This window comes from Aegilops tauschii, chromosome 2 (assembly GCF_002575655.3).
Source record: "Aegilops tauschii subsp. strangulata cultivar AL8/78 chromosome 2, Aet v6.0, whole genome shotgun sequence".
Lineage (NCBI taxonomy): Eukaryota > Viridiplantae > Streptophyta > Magnoliopsida > Poales > Poaceae > Aegilops > Aegilops tauschii.
In genome coordinates this window covers 26,450,937-26,476,301 of record NC_053036.3, presented here as the reverse complement: position 1 = coordinate 26,476,301, position 25,365 = coordinate 26,450,937, and the positions used below count along the sequence as shown (strand labels likewise).

At 50.5% G+C, this 25,365-nt stretch overlaps 1 protein-coding gene across 1 annotated transcript; it reads right to left on the bottom strand.

The window, feature by feature from the left end:
* Positions 1–24,135: 24,135 nt before the first annotated feature.
* Positions 24,136–25,138, bottom strand: LOC109783772 (protein DMP10-like). Its single transcript, XM_020342373.3, has one exon. The coding sequence runs from the start codon at positions 25,136–25,138 to the stop codon at positions 24,449–24,451; it is 690 nt and encodes a 229-aa protein (XP_020197962.2). The 3' UTR covers positions 24,136–24,448.
* Positions 25,139–25,365: the final 227 nt, after the last annotated feature.

Sequence of the window (25,365 nt, the reverse complement as noted above, 5' to 3'; positions counted from 1 at the left end):
ACAAAGGAATATTTGAGTTACATGTTTAGCGAATGTCTGATGAGTTGTGAAAGGGGTTTCATAACTTGCACCTCCCGGAACACCACTGCAAGTGAAAAGTCCGTGGAGATGTAATCTAACCATTTATGACATGGTAAGGTCAAAGATGACATAAATAAATTTGCCATTATCCTTTTTAAAGTGATGCTTTAGAGACTGCGGCTTTTACACTGAAAAGAGCTACATCGGGTCTGTTGAAATGAAGCCATGGTATGGTACGCCCAACCATGTTGTATCTTTTCTTAACATTTGGAATATGGGGCTTGTGTAAAAGGTTACAAACCTATTCCAAATCAGACAAGTGCTACTTTGTAGGTTATCCCAAGTCATTGGGTATTCCTCCCTCACTATACCGAGGCAAATAGGTTTGCCACAAAGAACGGTATGCTTTTAAAGAGAATGGTTCTTTTGTAAAAGGTGAGTGGGAGAATAGTGCAACTCGACGAGATAAAGAGTATCTTCATCAGATCAAAGGAAAGAGACCTTGGAAGTAATTCCAGAGTTTCCTACTGCGACTGATACGGAAGTCTCTACAATAAAATGTATGAACTTCGGTCGAACTTGCAGCTGAACCACGTAGGCAAGGCTCGTGCAAACCTCTCAGGTGCGCAAACGAGATATTGTTGTTAGACAACATTATACCTACGATACACAAGGAAGCGTTGATGGGCCCTGACTCCAGAATTGGCTAAATGCCAATACAACCCGAGTTAGTTTCCATATAAGTGATTCAAGATTAAAACCTTGATACACCTTTCGAAAGACTTAGAGTCTAACGAATATTTATGGAACTTAAAACTGATACGGATGAAAATGTTTTATCCATAGAGCTCGACTTGTTGAAATAACAAGTTCAAGAGTTGACTACGATGAGGTTGTTTTCATCGTAGCAATGCTTAAAGTCGGTTCGGGTTGAACTAGCAATTAATACATATTTCAATCATGAGATATGAAACATGGATGATAAAAGGATTTCCATCTGTTGGAAATGAAAGCTAGGACTTGTATATGATACAGTCCAAAGTAATTTGTCGATCCAGAGGATGCTAGTAGGTATGCAAACTTCAAAGTTCCAGCAATGGACAGAAGAGAGCAAAATGGAGTTGGAATCTTCGTGTTTTGATGAAATGGTCAAAGGGGTTTTGACTTCATCAATGGGTAATGAAGATGCTTGTAATTCAAGAAAGTAAGTGGGAGCGTAATAATATTTCTAAAAACCTTATGTGCTTGGCACATTGGTAATTGGAAATAAATTTCTTGACACAAATTAGGACTTCATTTGAAAATAGTTTTTCGATGAAGTGCTTAGGCTAAATAGCCTCAATATTAGGCATGATGATCTATGGAGATAGATTTACCTAATGGGGCTAAGCAATGAATACATATTGACAAGATGCTAAAACCTTTTAGCATTTAAAACGCCAAGGAGTGATTCTTGCCAAAGTCACATGGAAAGAGTTTTTGCAAGACTCGGTGTCCCAAAACACTGATGAGTAAAATACATGATGCAGATTCCACACACTTTTGTGTTTGGATTAATCATGTATTCCATGGTATGTAAAACAACTAGATATGTCCGATACTCCCAAGGTGTTGCGAGTATGGATACCAAAGTGATCAAATTACTGATCATGGGACAACAGTGAAAGATGTCACAGAGTACTAGAGTAAGTACTGATGACATGGTTTTCTCGCAAGCAGAGATCATGAAGAGTTCGTTGTAAAATGTTACATCGATACAGTCTTCATCTTTTCTCCATGCGATTTCCGATTTAAATTAAGGGTTTTGTGTAACACACAATGTGGTGGCATAGTTAGTTGGAATTTGTTCAAACTAGTTACTGTGGCGAATTCTATAACAAGGCCTACGTATGTTCACGCTTTAGAAGCGACAAAGAAGATGTTGAATCATATAGTTCATTCATGAACTTAGTTGCTCCATAACTCAGTCTGAGGAATCCAGGTTCGACCTGTGATTCACATACATACAAAGCCAAGTCCACACTAAATATGAATTTTGTGAAAACGCGAGGACATGCAAAGATACACACGGAACTGAAGTCGTCAGATCCGTTGGACATCAGGCTATACCACAAGCGAAGCATATTTACACCGGTGTGCCACAGGTGTGAAGTGCATTAGCATAAGCTAGATTATTGTCTCTAGTGCAAGTGGGAGTCTGTAGGAGATATGCCCTAGAGGCAATAATAAATGTTATTGATTATCTCCTTGTTCATAATTATGTTTATGTTCCATGCTATAACTGCTGTGGTTCCCGAGCCCGTATATCCATAAAGGCTCTGGGGAGAACCCATATGTACGTGTGGAATAATAAACGGTAAAATGTATTCCTAGTCGTGCCTCTAAGACTAGCTCAAGTGTTGCATGATGATTATGTTTTCCCAATCATGGGCATGTCTATGCCAAGCAACTTTGAGGGCACAATGTCAGGAAGGACATTTGTGTTGAATCGACCCGAATTGATGTTATGCTATGAGATACATTCGTCACAAGTTAATGGTTTATAACACAGAGATAGTTAATGTTTGCATAATTCCTTAGACCATGAGAGTATCGAGTTTCTTCATGCTTGCTTCATGAACTTTGGGGTTTGTTAAACGTCATCCGTAACTGGATGGCTATTACGGCAGCTTACGGGTTCATGAGAAAGCATGTTAAGTAACTTGATAGCTCGAGATTGGGATTTGCTCCTCTGACGATGGAGAGATATACTCGGGCCCACTCGGTGTTACGGTGTCCATCATCGTCTGGCCAGACACTTTGTGATTTGATCACGGGGATGCCGGAACACGAAACGAGAAAAGAGAACAAAACCGGTAATGAGGTAACTTGCATAGTGGACAAAGTGTTGGCCCACGGGGATGCAATAAATCTCACCTCAGGTGTTTGTGATATATCGTGAAGCAACAGGAATAGCTCACCTCAACTGGAGGTTCACTCGAATATTCATTCGTGTGGGTATAGGGGTCAATATGGGTGTCCACGGCTCCGATGTTGATCGTTGATCGGAAGGGGTTCCAGGTCATGTCTATACTTCACCGAACCTATAGGGTCACACGCTTAAGGGTCATCTATCTGTTGAATACTAGACAGGAGTCTGAGAGAAAATCACCGAAAAAGTTTCGGACACCGAAAAGTTTCGGACAGCGGAATCGTACCGCAGAGAGAGGTCACCGGATGAGTTTCGGTGAAACCGAAAAAGTTGTTTCGGGGTATGCCATTAAGTCAAAATGGTTTCGGCACATGCCTGATAATTCTTGGAGGGTGCCAGAATCATTCTGGAAACTTTTTGGAATTTTCAGAAATAAAAACCGAAAATGTTTCGGAGCTGCTGGTACCGCTTTGGCTGTTTTTCGCAGATGAAATTCACTAATCTGAAATTGTTTCAGAACGAATCCAAAAGCATTTTAGTGGGTACTGGAATTATTCTAAGACCCACAGAAATATTTTCAGATTTTGTGGACGCGAAAAATTGTCTTCATGAATAGTGAAAACGCATTCTTGTTTGCTTTTCGCAGATGAAAATTACTAAACCGAAATTGTTTCGGAACGCGTTGAAAATTATTTTAGTGGGTACTGGAAATGTTCTGAGCCCACATAAATATTTTCAATTCGAACGGACGCTGAAAAATGTCGTCATGAATAGTGAAAGTGCTTTTTTGCTTGGCTTCTTGGAGAAGCCACCTTGAGGGCCTTTTTGGTATTTCCCCCCTTGGCTTCTTGGAGAAGCCACCCTTGGGCTTGGCCTATAAATAGGGGTGGAGGGGGCTGCCTAAAGGATCATCCCTTCTCACATACATGCCATTGCAATGATCTGGCTTCTTCTCTCCCTCCCAGCGAAATAGTTTCGTAGAGCCGAAAGGCTGTTTGGGTTCCGGCAGGAACTAGTTCTGGGCGGCGAAGCCTTGCCGGATAGCTGACACCGTATGTGTGCAACTCTGTAGAGAGGTCGTAGTTTCGATCTTAGTGCCCTGAGGGGCTGTTCGAGAGTGCCTCCCGAAGGGCTGTCCAAGTGACGGTCCGAGTTCTGTGGGTCCTCCCGGAGGGCTGTCCGAGTGACCGTTCGAGTTTCGAAGGTCCTCCCGAAGGGCTGTCCGCGACACCGTCCGGGGGACTGTTCGACCGCCTCCCGGAGGGCTGTCCGTATGGCGGATGAGGGTATTCATCCTCGCGGTTGGGAGGTTGTAAATCCTAGCTGCGGGGATCTGCACCGCCGATCGTCATCGACTCTACTTCCCGCTGCGCTACGAGTCGGTAACGAAAAAGATCAAACCATGTATGCAGTCTCCATAGTGGTCCTGGGCTGGTCCGTAGGTCGGAATTTTTTTGTTTTCTGCTGCGTTACCCTACAGATTAGGCCTGTTCTTTTGTCTAGAAACCGATTCGGAACAATTTTTTTGGCGTCTAGTTGTACTGTTGCTATCATGCTATTGACATCATCACCCTCGTTACGTAGCCCGAATATGTCATAAACATCTTCATTAAGCACACTGATGCCGTCAGTATTTGGCCCAATAATAAATCGCTTTCTACTACTATCATATGTTGTAATCATAAATTCCAATAAATTTTTCCTCATTTTCACTGAAGGACTTCTCAACATACTTTCCAAATTTGTGCCACGTAGTATCATGCGCTGTCTGGGTGTGAATTTTCCCACCAATTCGCACCACTTCTCAACCGAGCAGTACACATCTCCGAATTCTTGCATTCTAAATAAGATGCAAGTTATCTAACTAGTTACGAGATTCAAAAAACATTACATATGGTTTAATACCATACCTTCCGGCGCCGCGAGGTGCACCGGCAGCCCCCGTTGGCTAACCCACCCGGTGTGGGTTAGTCGTGGCAGCCGCGCGCCCTCTGCCCACACCACCGCGGTGGCCGACGGCCCGCCCTAGGGTTCTGGGTGCGGGCGACTTTGCCGAGACGGCTTGGCCGGGCCGAGATCCAAGTCGCGCGTGTAGATGCCGGAGTGTATGGCCGTCGTGAGGGCGGCAGGGAAGGGAGTTGGGACGGCCACGGCGGTGCGACTGTCGGATCGGGGTGAGGTCGTGCGTGGAGGCGGCGGGGTTAGGCGGTCCTTGGGCGAGGTAATGGCGGCGTGGTTTCCATGCCATGCACGCACGTACGGGTCATAGACGTGGTCATGACATAGTGGGCCCCTTGGCCCGTCCCGTAAAACTACCGCTAGCTGGCCCATGATGCATTTATTGAAAACATGCATTATACTTTAACAGTTCTAGTTTAATACCACATCGCTAAGCCGGCGCGCCGTTGACTCCTTTATATAATTTTCTTTTGCTCCATGAACAAACATCTGAGTTTGTGGGACTCTATTTGGAGCATATGTAGGATCGATGTGAGTCTTCACCTGCTCAGAGCTTGTGAAGGTTCACATGGATCATGCATATTCTTCAAAAAGAGAGCCATTATCTCTGATATTTTTTTAACGACAGAAAATATTAATGCGTTTTTTATCTAATTCAACCATTCAAATTTTTTGCACATGCACTCATCACCAGGGCCATCATGCGTGCAAGTTTTTATAATTTTTCGACACCGCATGAATTTCTTATGGTTCTCTCCGTGAAACGCACCGAAAACACTGACATGGCATGATGCAACGTGCGTTTGGTGTTCGAATTCGTTCAAATCTTGCGTGGGGCCCTAAGATGGGCATGCCCACTGCCTCCCAAAATTGGGTGACGTTTCATGCATGCCACCTCATACCACCCATGCAACCGGCACTGATCGGATATGAAGGAGGTCAGCTCCGTACTGCGTTTTCTTTTCTAACTCAGCCGATGGACCCCAAACTTTTTCCACACGCCAGCATCACCAGGGCCATCATGCGTGCAAGTTTTCATAATTTTCCAACACCGTATGAATTTATTATAATTTAAATACTAAATAAATTCTATATTAAGTAGTGTTTTTAATATAATTACATAATAAATTCTATATCAAGTATTGTTTTTTATGAAGAGTCTTTTCCAAATTATTATTACTTATAAATTATAAAAAAAACTCTTTACTATTATGAAAACAACTTTAGCCATTAATGCAAAACACATAAAAAATTAAATAATGAACATTACATAAATATAATAAGTCTTGTTAACAATTGTACAATACGTAGGGCTTTTCATTAATTATAGAACATTTATTAAACTATAATGAAAGGCATAAATAACTAAAAAACTTAATATTATTTTTGAAAGAAAAAACAAGAAACAAAAAAGTCTTCGACAACGCGCGTTGGCCGGCCCATTGACTGTGCGCGACGGCGCACGTGGGCCGGTCCATTGACTGTGCGCGCGATGCGGGGGCAGGGTCGGCGGGGGTCAGGACTAAAGTTTAGTCCCACCTCGCCTGCCGAACGACGCCGCGACCGCCTTATATACCTGCCTCCCACCTCCCTTTTGAACTCCTCTGATTCCCGCCCCGTCCCGCCACTGCCCCGTTTGACTGTGCTGCAGGCCGCAGCTAGGCCGAAAGGCCGACCCTTTAGCCGCCCAGCTTTATCGGGCCGGACCGATTACGCGCAGTTAGGGCCTGCAACCACGGTTGGGCTTTTTTTGCATCACTATTTTTTTTTTGCCCAACCGGGGAGGTGGGAGGGGCGCTTCTTTAGTCCCACCTCGCGCGCCGAGGGACGTGACGACCGGCTTATATAGCCGCGTTCGTGCTTTTTGTTAGATAAAATAGCTAATACTAAAGAGATTTGACCTTACATACCTGCCCGGGCGGCTGCTGCCCGGGCAGCTATGTAAAGTCACATCACTTTATTAACTAGCTATCTTATTTTTTTTATCATTTTGTCCCTCCGTGCACTTTTTGACAAATAATATTCTATATTCAATATTGTTTCTTTATAATTATCGAATATCTTTTAAACGATAACAAAATGCATATTAAATATTGTTTCTTTATATTATGGAATATTCTATATTCAATATTGTTTCTTTATAATTATGGAATATCTTATTTTTAAACTTTGCACATTACTGTACTAAACTTTGCATATACATACAATTATTAAGGGTGTTTTCCAAATTATTTTTTAATAAACTAAAAAATGTTAGCCATTAAAGAAAAACTTATTATTTTTACTTACGAATTATAAAAAAAAACTCAATTTTCTTACTTATAAATTATAACAAAAAACTCATTATTATTATGGCAATTTTTGTATGCATTCATGAATAAGACATAGAAAATTAAATAATGAACATTACATAAATATTAAAAATCTAATTAACAATTCTGATGTAAATATTGTTTTAGCAATTAATTATCAAAAAACTCATTATTTTTACCTATAAATTATAATAAACAACTCATTATTATTATAATAAATCTAGTCAACAATTCTATATTACGTATGGATTTTTATTAATTATAGAAATTTTTTTAAACGATAACGAAAGGCATAAATAACTAAAAAACTTAATACTAATTTTTAAACAAAAAACAAAAAAGTCTTCGACAGCGCGCGTTGGCCGGCCCAGTGACTGTGCGCAACGGGGCGCGTGGGCCGGCCCAATGACTGTGCGCGCGGTGCGGGGGTAGGGTCGGCGGGGGTCAGGACTAAAGTTTAGTCCCACCTCGCCCGCTGAACGACGCCACGACCGCCTTATATACCTGCCTCCCACCTCCCTTTCGAACTCCTCTGATTCCCGCCGCGTCCCGCCACTGCCCCGTTTGACTGTGCTGCCACCCGGCTTGATCGGGCCGGACCGATTACGCGCAGTTGCGGCCTGCAACCACGCTTGGGCTTTTTTTGCATCACTATTTTTTTTGCCTTCTATGCGTCACGGCGCGGGGGGGGGGGGGGGGGGGGGGGGTGGGGTGGGAGGGGCGCTTCTTTAGTCCCACCTCGCGGCCGAGGGACGGCACGACCGGCTTATATAGCCGCGTTCATGCACATTGCTATATGAGACAGTTAGTAATAATTTGGTTTCACTTTGCACTGCCAGGGGCGGCACTGCCGTACTGCCCGGACAGTGTAAGCTCATTACACTGCCCGGGTAGTGCGTCAAAGCTGCCAGTTGCAGTGTAAACTCAAATCACATCATTACTATCTGTCTTATTTTTTATCATTTGCCACACTATGCAAATTTCGCCTCACCTCAGTCAAATTACATTAGTACTATCTACATTATTTTTTTTACATCCTTCAAATGAACCCAAATTTTGTTCATAGTGTTCTACCATCATGACTAGGATGCATGACGAGTTTCGTACATTTTTGCCACTTTATGAATTTTCTACATTTTTTTTTGATGAAAACACTTAAAACACTGACTGGACGTGACGCAACATGTTTTTGGTGTCAAATACGTTCAATTCTTGGATTGTGTGTGGGGGTGGGCATACCAACTCACTTGCAAAATTTCAAGCAATTATGAAGATGGCAAAAAATTGACCTTGTTCTCCGGACGCCGTTCGGGAGCGAATGCCCCGTCCGAAAGAAGTTTTTTTTCGACAACCTTCAAATAAACTCAATTTTTTTTTGACTGTTGTACCATAATGACTAGTGTGCATGACAAGTTTCGTGGCTTTTTGCCACTCTATGTATTTTCTACAACTTTTGCGGTGAAAACACATTAAAGCATTCCCCGGACGTGACACTACCTGTTTTTTGTCTCCAAATACATTCAACGGATAGCGAAGGGCCCATCCGAAAGGACTTTTTAATCGATGACTAGCATCTATGAAAAGTTCCTTTGCTTTTTGCTACTCTATGAATATCCATGATTTTTCCGAAGACCGTTGAGGTCATTCGAAAAATTCACATCGTTTACCGGAGGCCGTTTTGTCTCAGTTTTATTTTACCACTTGTCGTCTCGTAATGCTTAAATGCTTGTATTTCCGTTTATTTGTCGAAGCTTTATTGCACGACTAATATCAAATTAAACATAAGGATATATTTTTTCCAGATAAACCATTCCGACTTCATTCATACTTAAAGATATTTTACATAACTTAGAACGAAATTTAAATCTAAACCTAAAACTAAACTACTCCTCGTCGCTGGCGCCGGTGAGGTCGACAACGCCAGCGCCTCCTTCGCCGCCATCGTCGCCGTCATTGCTGGAGTCGTCGTCCCACCAGTTGCCGCCATGCTGCGCCTCCTGCACCCGCACCGCCGCTAAGGCCGCCTGCAGCTCTCTCTCCTCGCGCACCGCCGCCGCCTCGGTTGCCGACTGGGCCAGCACCGCAAGTAGCCCCGGGGTGTCGTCGGGGACGCCGTCTTGCGCGAGGCCGGCCTGCGCCGGCGGGAGCGGGGACAGCGCCGAGGCAGGGGGCGCCTGTTGTGCCCGAGTACTAGGGCCGGGAGCAGGTGGGCCCTGGCGGCGGCGGCGACGAGAAGAGCCGACCTCGCCGGTAATGTCTCCAACGGGGCGGCCGGCCGCCGCGTCCCTGAACGCGCCGAGGACGATATCGAAGTTTTTGCCGCGCCAGGAGCGGCGGCGGGCCTCCTGTTGTACCGGGTGCCAGGGAAGGCGTGGAGATGCTCCGGCGTCGGTGGCGGGCCGCGTGCGGGGACGCCATCTGCGCCGATCCGCCATGGCCCCGACACCTTTGAAGCCGGCGGCACCATCAGGCCGAACCGGGCGAGGTCCTCCGTGTCACGGATGGTGAGGCTCAACGGCCAGATGCCGCCTGGCCACGCGCCTTCGTCGGAGTCGCTCGAAGACATCGCCGGGGTGCGTGTCGGTCGCGTGGAGATGAGATGGACTAGAGAAGACAGGGGCGGGGCGGGTGGGTGTCGGTGGCGTGGAGTGGAGAAGAGAGGGGCGGGGCGACCTTTTATAGCCGGTGGGTGGAGGGAGTGGCCCAGGCGAGCCGTCGGTGGCGCGCGCCACGAGGGAGTGGCGGGCGGCCCGACGCGGGCAGCGGGCGGCACGCGCGGCAGCGGTGGCGTGGGAAGGCGGGCGGGCTGCAGGCGCGGCAGCGGTGGCTTGTGAAGGTGCGAGGGCGGCAGGCGCGGCAGGGCTGGCGTGTGAAGGCGTGCAGGCGGCAGGCGAGGCATTGGTGGCGTCTTGCGGGCCGGTCGCGTCAACAGCCGGCCCGAGGCGGAAGGCGGGCGGCAGGCGGGCGGTCGCCGCATGTGCGGCAGTGGAGGGCGCGGACTACGAGGGCAGAAGGCGGGCGGCAGGAGATCAGCCGCGAGCAGTCGGCGCCTGCATGCACGCCGCAATTAGTGCAAGAAGTTAACTGCATGACGGTACGGCCGTCCGCGCCACGACCACACGTACGCCCCCATCGGTCAATGCCCACTTTTGAAAAAAAACACGACATTGTGGGCCCATGGATGCTAACGGCTCGGCTCGGCTCGCGTCCTCACGGCTGCCAAGCGGCTCGCCTCGTCCTCCAGCCCCGCATACACAGGCGTGCGGGGGCATCGGCGTGAACGCGCGGGGTAGATTTTTTACATAAGACGATCGTGCCCCTGACAGCGAAGGGGTATGGACAGATCTCAGCCCTTGATGTGTTTAAGGAGAGTGTACCGAAGCAGAAGTGTACAGGATGAACTGCTCATTCTTGCTGCAATCTTGCCGCCGGCTGCTGCAGCTATCATTTGCCGGAGAGATTGATGAGAGGAGGAAGATCAAGTGCAGAACACCAAGCACCAGTTCCACCATATTTGCTTGTTGTATTCTTGTTGGCATCAGGCCCAAGATCAAAAAGCAAGTCTGCAGCAGATCAAACGAGCACATCGTGCGCCAACTCCTAGTCCTAGACGACGTGCACCCTCTTGCGGGGATCAAGAAGCAAAGTCTGTAACAGATCAAAGATGCACGCCATCCGCCGCCTTGATGTTTGATGGGTCATGTAGTCACCACTCACCAGAGCGAAGATCTCGCGCGAACTAGGAGGCGTCGCCGATCTCTCATCAGACTATCAGACAACACATCTAGGACTGAGCTCATCAGATGCATGGGGAAGGCTTCAGCAAATCCGCGCTCCCGAGAGAGAGAGATGTTGTTGGGGTAGGCAACAAGCGGTTTGCGGACAGCGGCGGAGTGAGAGAGACGGGGAACCGCTCCCACGAGTCTGAGAATCTACAGCCGTGAGTAGCTAATCCGGCCCCTAAAATGTCCGCGGGCACGCCCGTGGCCGGACAGTGATCGGACACACGTTATATGTAGTCTTCCACAACTCGATACCTCGTTATCAAATCCTCAAAATCCATAAAATTACATGCAACGTAACCTGGTTCAGTCGCGAGAGACCTGCGAATTGAAGATCTAGTCACTGGTAAAGTTGAGTAAGACATGAGACACGGATCGACTCACGGGACTCGAGGCGCAGCCATTTCCCATGTCGTCCACTTCCTTGTCGGAGCCAGTGGCTTGGACATCGGTGGTCGATGTGAGGTCCACGATAGACCCCTCGTGGTCGGAGCCCGACACCTCTACCACGACGCGGTTGCAGCGCCGGGGTGCCAGTCACTCGTAGTGGCTCTGCCATGGCGTGCGAGTCCGCCTCCGCGAGGGCTGCGCGGCCTCCGCTCCCTCTGCCTAGCCCGGCGGCCACGCCGATCTATGTTAGCGGACAGGCCATGACTCATGTTAGTGTTTACCTCCGACTCAGAGCGCGCGGGATTGACGCGCCATCGAAGGTGTTGGAAGGCAATGCAACTCTTGATATTAATCGGGTGCACAACGCATGTATATATGTACAAGGGGAGCTCTCAGCCTCATCTATACAAGGAAACTAGAGGCAGGGCCGGTAGGAGATTATCCTAACCATATACATGCGTGTAGGCCTACATAATATGTTCAACACCCCCCGCAGTCGATACGTCACCGGTGACGCATAGACTGGACCGGAACTCCTCAAATGTAGGCGTCGGTAACCCGTTGGTCATGACATCGGCAAACAGCTGAGCAGTAGGAACGTGCAGAACGCGGACGCGTCCGAGAGCCACCTGCTCATGCACGAAGTGAATGTCGAGCTCAATGTGCTTCGTGCGACGATGATGAACGGGGTTGGCGGAGAGGTAGACCGCTGAGACATTGTCACAATAGACAATGGTGGCCGTCGAAACATCAAGGAGCAACTCCTGGAGAAGCTGCCTAATCCACGAGCACTCGGCGACGGCATTGGCCACAGCACGGTACTCAGCCTCGGCGCTAGAGCGAGATACCGTGGGTTGTCGTTTAGAAAACCACAATATGAGCGAGGGCCCGATGTAGACACAGTAGCCGGAAGTGGAGCGCCGTGTGTCCGGACAGCCAGCCCAATCGGCATCACTGTAGGCAACGAGGTCGGTCAAGGACGAGGCCGTAAACGCGAGACCTAGAGCCGTGGTGCCGCGGATGTACCGAAGAATCCGCTTCACCAGGTTCCATTGAGTGTCGCGAGGAGCATGCATGTGGAGGCACACCTGCTGGACGGCATACTGCAGATCCGGCCGAGTGAGCATCAAGTACTGAAGCGCGTCGACGATGGAGCGATAAAACGGCGCATCTGGTGCGGGCGAGCCGTCGAGCACAGAGACCTTGGCCTTCGTGTCGATAGGCGTGGGGACAGGTTTGCAATTAAGCATGCCTGCCCGCTCAAGAAGGTCCTGGGCATACTGCTGCTGATGGAGGAAGAACCCATCAGCGCGTCGCAACACCTCAATCCCGAGGAAGTAGTGCAACGGACCGAGGTCCTTAATGGCGAACTAATCGCTGAGGCGAGCAGTAAGCTGTCGAAGGAGCTCAGTGGAGGAGGCCGTCAGGATGATGTCGTCGATGTAGAGGAGCAGGTAAGCAGTCGCCTAGCTCTGATGGTAGAAAAACAGCGAGGCGTCGGAGTGAGTAGCTCGAAACCCAAGCTGCTGCAGGAAGGCGGCGATGCGCTGGTACCAGGCTCGAGGGGCCTGCTTCAACCCGTACAAGGAGCGGGAGAGCAAGCACACATGAGTAGGCTGAGCCGCATCAACGAGGCCAGTGGGCTGCTGACAGAAGACATGCTCCGAGAGATGGCCATGCAGGAACGCGTTCGACACATCCATCTGATGCACCGGCCACGCGCGAGAGACCGCAAGCTGAAGGACTGCGTGAATCGTGCCCGGTTTGACAATCGGAGCAAAAGTGTCGGTGAAGTCGACTCCAGCGCGCTGACGGAATCCGCGCACCACCAAACGAGTTTTGTAACGCTCGAGGACCCGTCGGGACGAGTCTTATGGCGGAAGACCCACTTGCCGGTGATGACGTTGGCATGGGGGGGGGGGTCGCGGGTCGAGCTGCCAGGTGCGGTTACGCAACAGCGCGTCGAACTCCTGCTGCATCCAGCGAGCCAATGCGGGTCGTGAAGCGTGGCTCGAGCTGACGACGGGAGAGGTGACGGTGCGGATGTCGAGGTAGAGAGGAGGTACTCGTCCGCGGAGTAACGCGTGCTGGGGCACTGGATGGCAGCGCGAGCACGGGTGACCATGCGGGCCGGTGGTGCTGGCGGGGCCAGCACGGCCGGCGGTGCCGGCGACGGAGGAAGAGCCGAGGGCGAGGCTGAAGAAGAGGCCGTCGGGATCACCGTCGAGGTCGTCGAGGAGCCGAGGTCAGGCGCATGAGATGCGCTCGCTGACGGGGCTGCAGACTCAATGGAGTCGGAGGCGCCGTGGCTGCCGGTGACGAGGCGTCTGGCCCGGCCGAAGAGCCTGGCGCGGCAGGCGAAGGCGGCGGGTCCGACGCCGCTGACCCTGTATGATGCGCAGGGTGGGACAAAGAGGAGGCCCCGGTTGAGGGCCCAGGCGCGGCAGGGGCGCCGAAGACGGGAGGGGGCCCGGGCGCGGCAGGGACCCCGAAGCCAGGAGGGCGTCCGAGCGCGGCAGGGGGCCCGAAGCCGGGAGGAGGCCCGAGCGCGCGGGAGCGGCCACCACAAGCAGTGCCGGCGGGCGCAAGCGGTGATGGTGAATCGTGCGCGGCGGTACCTGGTGAAAAGGAAAAGTCCTCTCGTCAAAGTAAACATGCCGTGAAGTGAAAACTCGGTGGGAAACTTGATCGTAACAACGGTAGCCCTTGGTGTTTGGTGGGTATCCGAGAAAGATGCATGCCATGGAGCGAGGTGCGAGTTTGTGAGGGGTGGTGGAGGCGATGCTAGGTTAACATAGACACCCAAACACACGAAGATCATCATAGTAGGGGGCGGTACCGAAGAGCCGGTGGTGTGGTGCAAAATTCCCACGAGCACGACACGGACGAATGTTGAGAAGGAGAGAGGCGGTGGCTAGGGCGTCCGGACAAAACCGGGGCGGGACGTTAGCAGCATGGAACAGAAGGGTGCGCACACAATCATTGAGTGTGCGGAGAATCCGTTCGGTGCGACCATTTTGTTGGGAAGTATACGGGCATGTGAGACGAAGAATCGTGCCATGTGTGGCAAGAAGGGTGCGAACCCCGACGTTGCTTCCCATTGTCTGTCTGCAACGCATGAATGGGACGCCCAAACTGCATGGCAACATAGGAGTAAAAAGTGGTGAGAACGGATAGTGCATCGGATTTTCTCCGCAACGGGAAGGTCCACACATAATGCGAAAAAATCATCAAGTATGACAAGATAGTATAAAAACCCGTATTACTGGCAACAGGAGATGTCCATAAGTCGCTATGAATCAACTCAAATGGATACGACTGTCGGTGTCAAAACCGGCGGATCTCGGGTAGGTGGTCCCGAACCGTGCATCTAGGGTCGATGGTAACAGGAGACGGGTTACATGATGTTTACCCAGGTTCGGGCCCTCTCTATGGAGGTAATACCCTACTTCCTGCTTGATTGATCTTGATGAATATGAGTGTTACAAGATTTGATTTACCACAAGATCGTAATGGCTAAACCCTAGAAGTCTAGCCTGTATGACTATGGTAATGAGTCTATCCTTTCCAGACTAACCCCTCCGGTTTATATAGACACCGGGGGATCTAGTGTTACATGGGGTCGGTTACATAAGAAGGAATCTTCATAGTTCGTCGCCAAGCTTGCCTTCCACGCCAAGGAGAGTCCAATCCGGACACGGGTGTAGTCTTCGGCCCTCATGTCTTCACAGCCCATCTGTCCGGCCCTATTGATAATAGGCCGGACGCCCGAGGGCCCCTTAGTCCAAGACTCCCTCAGTAGCCCCTGAACCTGGCTTCAATGACGAGGAGTCCGGCGCGCAGATTGTCTTCGGCATTGCACGGCGGGTTCCCTTTATTCCGAACTTCAAGATAGTCTTCGGACGCGATAATAGTATCCGGACCTGTAACATGTACCACATACAACCGCCGAGAGAATATAATACTCGTACGAGTCCAACACGCTGACAACTTTTTACAACATGACATTACGTCAGCCCGGTCATAATTTCGGACCGTTTTTCGTCTGCCGCTCCACGTTTCGAGACGTGGTTGCTATCGGCACGTCTTGTCAAAGCAGAGATCGTGTCCCCTTATTGCGGGATTCTCATCAATGCGGGCATGGGTAACCCAACCGTGTTGTTTATACAGCCCTTGGGAATAGGCGAAATTTAAGGTGAGTGGGGAGGCGCTCAATATTTACTACCTTTATAAAGGGATAAGGACTCCCTCTTCCCCTCCCACGCATTCTCTCCATCTCCGCCCTTCCAATCTCGAGCTCCAGCGCCCAAGTTTTCATGTCCTTTCCACTCGAGCTAGCACTCGACCATGTCCGGATCCGGAGGTCAGGGCAAGTGGATGGTCTACTCTGTCAAGGAGGAGGACATTACTGAGCTCCGAGCAGCCAGATACTTGGCGAAGGAAATCGCCCACCGTCTGCCGGCCGAGGGACAAGTCGTCCCCACGCTGGAGCCCAACGAGAGGGTGGTTTTCATCCCTCATTTCTTCTGCGGACTTGAATTCCCACTCCACCCTTTCGTCCGCGGGCTGATGTATTATTACGGGATAGATTTCCATGATCTGTCCCCGAATTCAGTCCTCAACATCTCGGCGTTTATCGTCGTGTGTGAGGCCTTCCTCCGCATCCAACCCCACTTCGGGCTATGGCTCAAAGTCTTCAACGTGAAGCTAAAGGTGGTGGATGGCCAACACGTGGAGTGCGGAGGAGCCATCGTGAGTAAGTTATCCAATGTCTCCTGGCCCAAAGGCACTTTTGTGGACACAGTAAAGGAATGGCAGAAACAGTGGTTCTACATCACAGAACCCCGCGGCACCACCTGGGCCGCAGCTGCCGAATTCCGCTCCGGCGCTCCCATGCGACTCACCTCCTGGGTCGAGAAGAGTCCGGACTGGTGTTCACCTGACGAGCTGATAACGCTGCAGACGCGCATTCAAAGCATGGTGACCAAGAACGTCAAGCTTGTTGACGTAATCCAGGTGATGCTAGTTCGCCGGATTCTCCTGTACCAGCGCCGAAGCCGCCCTCTGTGGGAGTTCAATCCGAAGAAGCACCAGACCCTGGTGAGGCTCTTCGAGACTACTCACGAAGGTGGCTGGAAGTTGCTCTTTAAGGGCAACGAGAAACCGCCGGCCACAGATTTGGACCGCTGGCACGATATTAAACACCTCGCCAGCGAGGTATGTTGTGTTTAACGTATCCCCCACTCGTTTGTTTCAAGGATAGTGTCTGAGCTTTTAGCATTTTCTTTCTCAGGATTGGATGGAGAGGGCGAAGCGGATCCAGTGTCCGGCTCCGCTGCCTGAAGAACCGGTCATCCCGCATCTGGCGAAGATGCTGGTGTCGGCACCATACAAGGCGTCGGAGAAGAAAGCCAAGAAGAAGGCCAAGGGGGCCAAAAGAGGCCCCCGCCGCAAGGGTACTTCGGACGTGACGTCTGGAGACGAAGAGAACCATTCCCCCGTTCCTGAGGAGGACGACGACGAGGAAGAGGAGAAGGAGGAGGAGAACAACCCTCCCCCTGAGGAGGGAAAGAAGAAGAAGAGGGCGGCTTCCACGCATCTGGAGGCGGAAACGCCCAAGAAGGGGAAGGGCGCCCCAGCGGTCAATACCACGTGGGACGTTCATAGCAGTCCGGAACGACGCCCCCGCACTAAGCCCCAGGCCACATCGTAAGTGTCATGACTCGTACGTGCCTGTATATTCGGCCTTTTCTCTTTATCATCTTGAAATGGTTAACTGTATTATTACAGTCCGGCCCGTGATCACATCCAGCGATCCTTATCTGGAGGTTTGTTGGATCCGGCGGAAATGGCCCCAGCATGTCGCCGCCGCCCGCTTATTCCCCCGGGGCCAGGGACGACACCGAAGTGTTGTCCCGGAGGACCGCTCCGAGCTGGGGAGGAGCCCAGGACACTGTCCGGGAGGCGCCACAAGGCGAGACCTCCGTTGCCAGACACATGGGGGAGCAGATCCCCATGGAGACTGGCGAAGAGGGTCGTATTCAGTTCGGCCCTCAGCAGAATACGATTCCGGAGACCCATATGGCTCCAGAATCGGGCGAGCAGCCCCCTTCGAAGGAGAGGGGTGCGCCGATTCCACCGGTGGCCCTTGTCCAGCCAGGGGCACCAGATGACCTAATGGAGGCGCTACGAGGCGCCTCCATTGTGGACGAGCACCGTGTCCTTATGGGTGCGGTGATCGAGAAGGTTCAGTCCGCCAAGAGTGGACTGAACGAGGCCTACAGCAGTCTGTTGACAGGTTTTGAGGTAAGTGACGTAGAAAGAGAAAAAACCCCATGTAGACAGTAGCCCCTGAGACACTGTCCGGTGTTCGGCAAGAAGAACCGGACAGAGGATCGAGGCTTTGTTGCAGGAGACTAACGGAATATTTATGAATAAGCAGGCGTCGCTGTTGGCCGCGACCACGCATGCTGCCGAAGTCTCTGAACTGAAGCAGAGGCTAGAGCGGACCAAGAACGAGCTCGGTGAGGTGAAGATTCGGCTCCAGGAGAAGCAAGGTGAGTGACGACTTGCTGTGTATTCGGAAAGAATAAGCGGTGTATATTGACCGTTGTGTCATAATATGTGTAGGAGCCGTGACCGAGGTCGAGGCCCTGAAAAAGGCCCTGGGCGAAGCCGAGGGGAAGGCTGTCCAGCAGCAAGCCGCCCGTAAGAAGCTCAAGGCTCGGGTCAACGAGGTCCAGCATGAGCTCCAGGACGCGGTGAAAAAGTGCGAAGCTTTGGAGCACGAGGCGTCAGTTCGAGACACCGAACTTACCAAGGCTCGCCAGAGCGTGGAGGCCGCATGGAAGGAGCCCCGGGATGCTCTCCAGGAAATCCAGGAGGCCAAGAAGATCGCCGCGGGAAAGGCATTTAACATGCAAAGCAAGTATGCGGAGAGGAAGTACCTTTTACTAACACGGATTCGGAGTTGCCCAGGTGCTTTTGTGAGTCTACCACGCAGCATGCCCGACACCGCGGAGTTCTTCCGGGCCAAAGAAGGGAACTCTACGGAGAAGCTGTTCTGGTCGCAGTATGCTGCGCCAGAACATCCGATGCCCTTTGCCGATCAGCTGAAGCAGCTGGTCGAGCTGCACAGGGTGGCCGAACTGGCCATGAAGGATTTAATAATCCGGATGTGGCCAGCCGAAGCTATACCCAGCAGTTATTTCGGCCTCGTGAAGCAGGTGGTGGAGGCCTGTCCGCGGCTAGACATCGTCAAGCGATCAGTCTGCGTCGAAGGTGCATGCATGGCCATCGCCCGTTGCAAGATGTGGTGGGCGAAGATGGACGCCGTTGAGGTGGCCAAGGGGCCGCCAGAGGGCAAGGAGCACCGGACACCCGAGCGATATTTGGCGGATGTCCTAGAGGGGTCTCGACTTGCAGCAGCGCAGTGCGGGAAGGACATTATTTTTGAATGAATACATTCGTATTGTCTTTGCTTTGTATGATTGAAACAAAGTCGGTTTGTAATATAATTTTGTTATGTTTTGATTGTTTCCTCCTGTGCGGCCGTGGTGTATGGAATTTGAGGGTTGGCCAGTCGTCGGCTTCTGCCCTCACGTAGGTAGTACAGAGGTGTTCGGGATGAAATCTAAATAATCTTGATCCAATTATATGGTCCTTGAAGGAGTTGTTTAGCGCAACGAACCAGGCAATCAGACTATGGGGTTTAAACGCCCTCACTTAGCCATAAAAGTTTTATAATAAAACATGGGCGCAACCCCTGGTATACGAACCAGGGTCCTATCAGCGTCTTATCGGGAAGTACCGATCCTTCGCACAATGCGGAAGCAATCTCCAGCGATTTGTAACCCTCGAACAGCTGACCGGCTCTCGCCGCATCATGACAATCAGTTTTCGGCTTTCTCTACTGAGGTGCTCATCCGGTTTAGACCAGGGCACAATCGCAGTAGTTCTCCCTTTACTACCCTAGCCGATGTAGCGGAACATAGGGTAGCAAGAACAGGAGCCGGGCAACCCAACTATTGACCAAAGACATGATTCGGAGCCAATGCATATAATGCTAAATTCGGGGTGCCGAACTTTTCTATAAGAAGTGTTCGGACTTTGTTGCCGTGTTATGGGGTGATGAGGAGCCCCTGGCAAATATGAAACGTACCAGAGTGTACGAGTGCTAGAAAGTAAGTAATTAAAGGAAAACAAAAGGAGAACATAGATAGTATCGGGGGCCCTTGAACTTGGACCATGAACTATTTCCGTTTTAGTTGGATTAATGCGTCAAAGCACATTGATACAGAATAGTGCAATAAGCAAACGGCTATTTGACATGCCCCAACCAAAGGCGAGCTGCGTGTGGGTCCTGAAAACGGGTAGAGTAATCGTCGAATTGACCTCTAGAGTTTCCCCTGTACGCCTGTGCTCCGTGTCAATCCGGTGTATTTATCCGTTGACAGGACCAGTAATCAGGCCGTCGAAGGAGGCCCGCATAAAAGAAACCTGAAAAAGGGGTAAAGGAAATAGTAAAGTTATATGTGTGTCCGGGATCGGTCTAGCCGAACTGTAGATCCCAGGCTAGCTTGTGCCTCCGTCGATGCCCATGGAATTTTGAGTGCGTAATTATGTACACGTGGTACGAATGCCACTACCTCACTGGGACTGGGACGGAGGACGAATTGCTAATCGAGCTCTTGACGAGCCGCGCTGTCCTGTTGCAGTGTAGTCCGGACCCTCTTAATGGTGTCCACAAGCTCAGCAGCCGGATTATGGTGCTGCTTGAGGAGGCCGCTCTCTACCTCTGCTGCCAGGGCGGCGGTGTGCTCTTCTGTACGGAGGGAGCGTTCCATGTTTCCATTGACTGTTATAACGCCACGTGGACCGGGCATCTTGAGCTTGAGATAAGCATAATGCGGTACCGTGTTGAATCTTGCAAACGCGGTTCGTCTGAGCAGTGCGTGGTAGCCGCTGCGGAAGGGGACGATATCGAAGATTAGCTCTTCGCTTCGGAAGTTGTCCGGAGAACCGAAGACCACTTCCAGTGTGATTGAGCCCGTACAGCGGGCCTCTACGCCTGGTATGTCTCCTTTAAAGGTAGTCTTTGTGGGTTCGATTCGGGAGGGATTAATGCCCATTTTACGTACTGTATCCTGATAGAGCAGGTTGAGGCTGCTACCACCGTCCATTAGGACTCGTGTCAGGTGAAATCCGTCGATGATTGGGTCGAGGACCAATGCGGCCGAACCGCCATGACGGATACTAGTTGGATGATCTCAACGATCGAAGGTGATCGGGAATAATGACCATGGATTGTATTTTGGGGCGACTGGCTCTACTGCATAGACGTCCCTGAGTGTGCTCTTGCGCTCCCTTTTGGGGATGTGTGTAGCATATATCATGTTCACCCTTTTGACTTGAGGGGGAAATTTCTTCTGCCCCCCGGTGTTCGGCTGCCGGGGCTCTTCGTCGTCATCCTCACTTTGTGATCCCTTTTCCTTATTCTCGGCATTTAACTTGCCAGCCTATTTAAAAACCCAACAATCCCTGTTGGTATGATTGGCTTGTTTGTCTGGGGTGCCATGTATCTGGCACGGACGGTCGAGTATGCGGTCGAAGCTGGATGGTCCCTCGCTGTTCCTTTTGTAGGGCTTCTTCCGCTAGCCGGACTTGGAGCCACTGAATCCGGCGTGAACCGTAGTGTCATCGGTGTTATCGCCATTGCTTCGGCGTTTGTGTATATTGCGCCGGAGCTTGCTGCTGTTTTTGGCCTCGGAGGAGCCTGCCTCGCTGGTTGTGTTTTTACTCCGAGCTAGCCAACTGTCCTCACCCGCGCAAAAGAGGGTCATGAGTGTCGTAAGGGCTGCCATAGACTTCGGCTTTTCTTGGCTGAGGTGGCGTGCGAGCCATTCGTCGCGGATGCTGTGTTTAAAGGCCGCTAGGGCTTCGGCGTCCGGACAGTCAACAATCTGGTTCTTTTTGGTTAGGAACCTGGTCCAAAATTTTCTAGCGGACTCTCATGGCTGTTGAACTATGTGACTTAAGTCATCGGCATCAGGTGGCCGGACGTAAGTGCCTTGGAAGTTGTCAAGAAAAGCCTCTTCCAAGTCCTCCCAGCTGCCGATGGAATTTTCAGGCAGGCTATTTAACCAGTGTCGAGTTGGTCCTTTGAGCTTTAGTGGGAGGTATTTGATGGCGTGCAGGTCGTCTCCACGAGCCATATGGATGTGGAGAATAAAGTCCTCAATCCATACTGCGGGATCGGTTCTTCCGTCGGATGATTCAATATTGACGGGCTTGAACCCCTCGGGGAATTCATGATCCATTACTTCATCTGTGAAGCAAAGAGGGTGTGCGGCACCTCTATATCGGGCTACATCACGGCGTAGCTCTGATGGAGTCCGTCTGGGGCATTCGGCCCGGGCGTGGTTAGGTTCATCAGGTCCGAATAGGTAGCCGTCGTCGTGTCTCGGGGCACACCCTCGCGATCCGTAGATCGATCTTGTGTGTCCTGCACTACTATCCAGGGTCTGCCGGAGGTCGTATGTGTGACCCCGAATTGTTCCGTCTCTATTTTTACAGGGTGGTGGGGCAGGCTGCAACTCGGCCTGAGTTGCCGTTTTATCCCGACCGCGGGGTGGTCGGTCCGCCACACTGTCTCGACCACGTGGCGGTCGTTCTGCATTACGCGAGGGAGATATGTGCTCCGACGCCTCCTCATCGAACTGAGGTAACAGTCTGCGTTTCGGGTAGCTCTTGGCTGGGCGCTTGAGGCCGTATTCTTTGGCTGTCAGGACATCAGTCCATCTGTCGATGAGCACATCTTGTTCAGCTTGAAGCTGCTGTTGTTTCTTTTTCAGGCTCCTTGCAGTGGCTATGAGCTGAAGCTTAAAGCGCTCCTACTCCAGAGGATCCTTAGGCACGATGAAGTCTTCGTTGCCGAGCCTCGTCTCCTCCTCGGAGGGCGGACGGTAACTATCGTCCTCCGAGTCTTCTTCTATGGCATGTTCATCAGGGATGACATGCCCTGATTCCCGATTGTCTTGTTCGACAGTTTGTTCATCGGGTTCTTCTGTGTCTTCGGCACCATCCGGAGTGTTGTCGTCTCATGTGCCAGTGTTGCTATCCCTGCTGCGGCGGGACTTAGAGCGGCGCCGCTGACGCCGGCTTTTGGTTGTGTTTTAGGAGGGTCCTCTTTTGCCGGGCTTTCCTTGTCGTCGCCGCTATTATTTTTCGGCGTATCTACCATGTAGACGTCATACGAGGAAGTGGCCGTCCATCGTCCAGTGAATGGCGGTTCCTGGCCTTGCTCCTTGTCGGCATCGTCGTCCATACCGTCGATGTCTTCGGAGCCATAATCAAGCTCGTCGGTTAAGTCTTCGATAGTGGCTATGAAGTGGGTGGCGGGTGGGAAGCTAAATTCTCCATCCTCAGCCCCTAGTTCTAACCGGACATAGTTCGGCTGTGAGTACCTCTCCAAGGACAAGTTTTTTAAAGAGTTTAGCGCATCACCAAAAGGTGAATGCTGGAAGATGTCTGCGGCGCTGAATTCGAAAATCGATAACCGACATGAACGTGGGTAATGGGGGCAAGGCCCCACACCCCTGGTCAAGGCGCACCAAGATCCCCCCTTAGAAGGAATAAGATCATATCCCGAAGGGATAAGATCAAGATCCCTAAAAAAGGGGGATAACAATCGGTGGGGAAGGGAAATGATGGGATTTCTTTCCCCCACCTTTGCCAACGCCCCAATGGACATGGAGGGCAAGAAACCAGCCCGCTCCACCCCCTATATATAGTGGGGAGGCGCATGGGAGCCGCAGCCCTTCCGCTGGCGCAGCCCTCTCCCTCCCCAACACCTCCTCCTCCGTAGTAGTGCTTGGCGAAGCCCTGCCGGAGAACTGCAAGCTCCACCACCACGCCGTCGTGCTGCCGGAGCTCTCCCTCAACTTCCCCTCTCCCCTTGCTGGATCAAGAAGGAGGAGACGTCCCCGGGCTGTACATGTGTTGAACGCGGAGGCGCCGTTGTTCGGCGCTTAGATCGGAATCAACCGCGATCTGAATCGCTGCGAGTACGACTCCTTCATCCGCGTTCTTGTAACGCTTCCGCATCGCGATCTTCAAGGGTATGAAGACGCACTCCCCTCTCTCTCGTTGCTAGTCTCTCCATAGATTGATCTTGGTGATGTGTAGAAATTTTTTAATTTCTGCAACGATCCCCAACACATATGTACTAGAAATACACATATTGAATTTTGTTGTTTTACACGAGCGAAACATGTATTTGCATATACAATTACTATTTTTGTGTAGTTATCCATACTTAGTTGTTTGTCCCAATTAATTTAAATACTTATCATAATTCGTTTATACAGTTACCTAATAATTGTAAAATGAAGTGGGGGTATGACAAAGAGGGGTAAGAAAGAGGTGTTGTGTCGCAAAATAGGAGAGAACTCTTGAGGCAAACTGGATTTAGTTCATGACATTTTTGTAAAATAACAACATCTATCTTGAAGCAAACAAAGTGAATGGATGGCTGTGATTGTCCTAGGAGGTTGGGATGCTTACTACGTACTTGTACAATTGATTTCTTTTGGCAGAAACTCTTTGTTTATAGGAAATTATAACATACAATATATATATATGGAAAACTTCATGTGTTTCTCTGGTGATATGATATACAGTCAAGCAACATCTATTACACATTCCATTATTTTCAATTAATTCTTTTTTTTTTGAACTGGTCTACTCCCGTTTTCACTACTATGACATAATAGAACTAAATTGTCTGATTACAGCAAACAAAATACTGGAAGTTGAACACTCAGGATGATACCTGAAGAGAATAGTGAATTCATGCAATATTAAGAAACCAACATCGTGTATGTCTGCAATCGACACACACACACACTATGGAGCGAAAAAGTTGATAGCAAACCCTACCCAAACAAAAACAAACAATAGAAACATCCACCCCATCATATTACATGGCAGCATAATATTTATGAACACTTAGTCTAACATGGGTGGCAACTATGTACGCTTTCACTGATCTTTTGTTCTTCTAATTCCTGGTATCAAACTTTGTTCAAGGGATGGACGACCTTCTGGCGAGGAGTCGTGTCATTGAATCCGATGCCCTTCCTTTTGGTGGGGAAGATGATGAACACAAAGCTGGACAGAAACGCCATTCCCAGTGGCAGGTTCTTGAGAAGCTGCTGTGTGTTCCTGCTGCCATCCGGGAAGAAGCAGTATTGCAGCCCCACATCGCTGAATGCCATTATGAGGAAAACCACCGCCGTGAAGAAGGCATGCATGAAGTCCAGCGGCTGAAGGCGGAGCCTCCGGAATTGGTCGAGATCATTCCACTCCTGCTTCTCCTCCTCGCTGGAGAAGTTGAACACGTTGAAGCCACGCAATGTGGCGAAGCCGTAATATAGCTTTCCGTCGCGGCGACCCACGACGCTGTCGGTGAAGGAGAAGAAGAGGCAGGCGGAGGCGAGGACAGCAACCAGCGCCGTGGTGAGCCACTGGTTGGAGGTCCTGCACTTGCCGTAGTTGGTGAAGGACGGGGCCAATGCCTGGTAAGTCAGCACCGTGCCCGTGGGCAGGAGCTGCGCAAGGTTCGCGACGCTCGACATGACCTTGTTCATGGTAGGCATTGGTGTTGCCGTGCCGGCAGCTCCTATCTCACTGTCATCGTTGTTGATTGATGGAATTATCTGGTTCGCCGTGGATGACCCAGAAGAAGGAGAAGAAGATGCCATTGTAAGTACGTACTGTGCTTGATTAGGGGGTGCTCGTGTCCTAAGGAATGTTCAACTTGCAGTTATATAGGCAAATTAATCCGATGCGGACGATTCCGAAGTCCAGTGTCCAAGCTAGGTACACATGCATGTATACCTTGGTTTGAACCACTGAACAAAAAATAGTGCACACTCGCTAAATAAATTAATATACACTGTCTGCTAATTGCACACTAGCATATGCTAAT

Excerpts from the sequence above, each read along its gene's own strand:
- LOC109783772 (XM_020342373.3), bottom strand. The coding sequence starts at position 25,138 with ATGGCATCTTCTTCTCCTTCTTCTGGGTCATCCACGGCGAACCAGATA.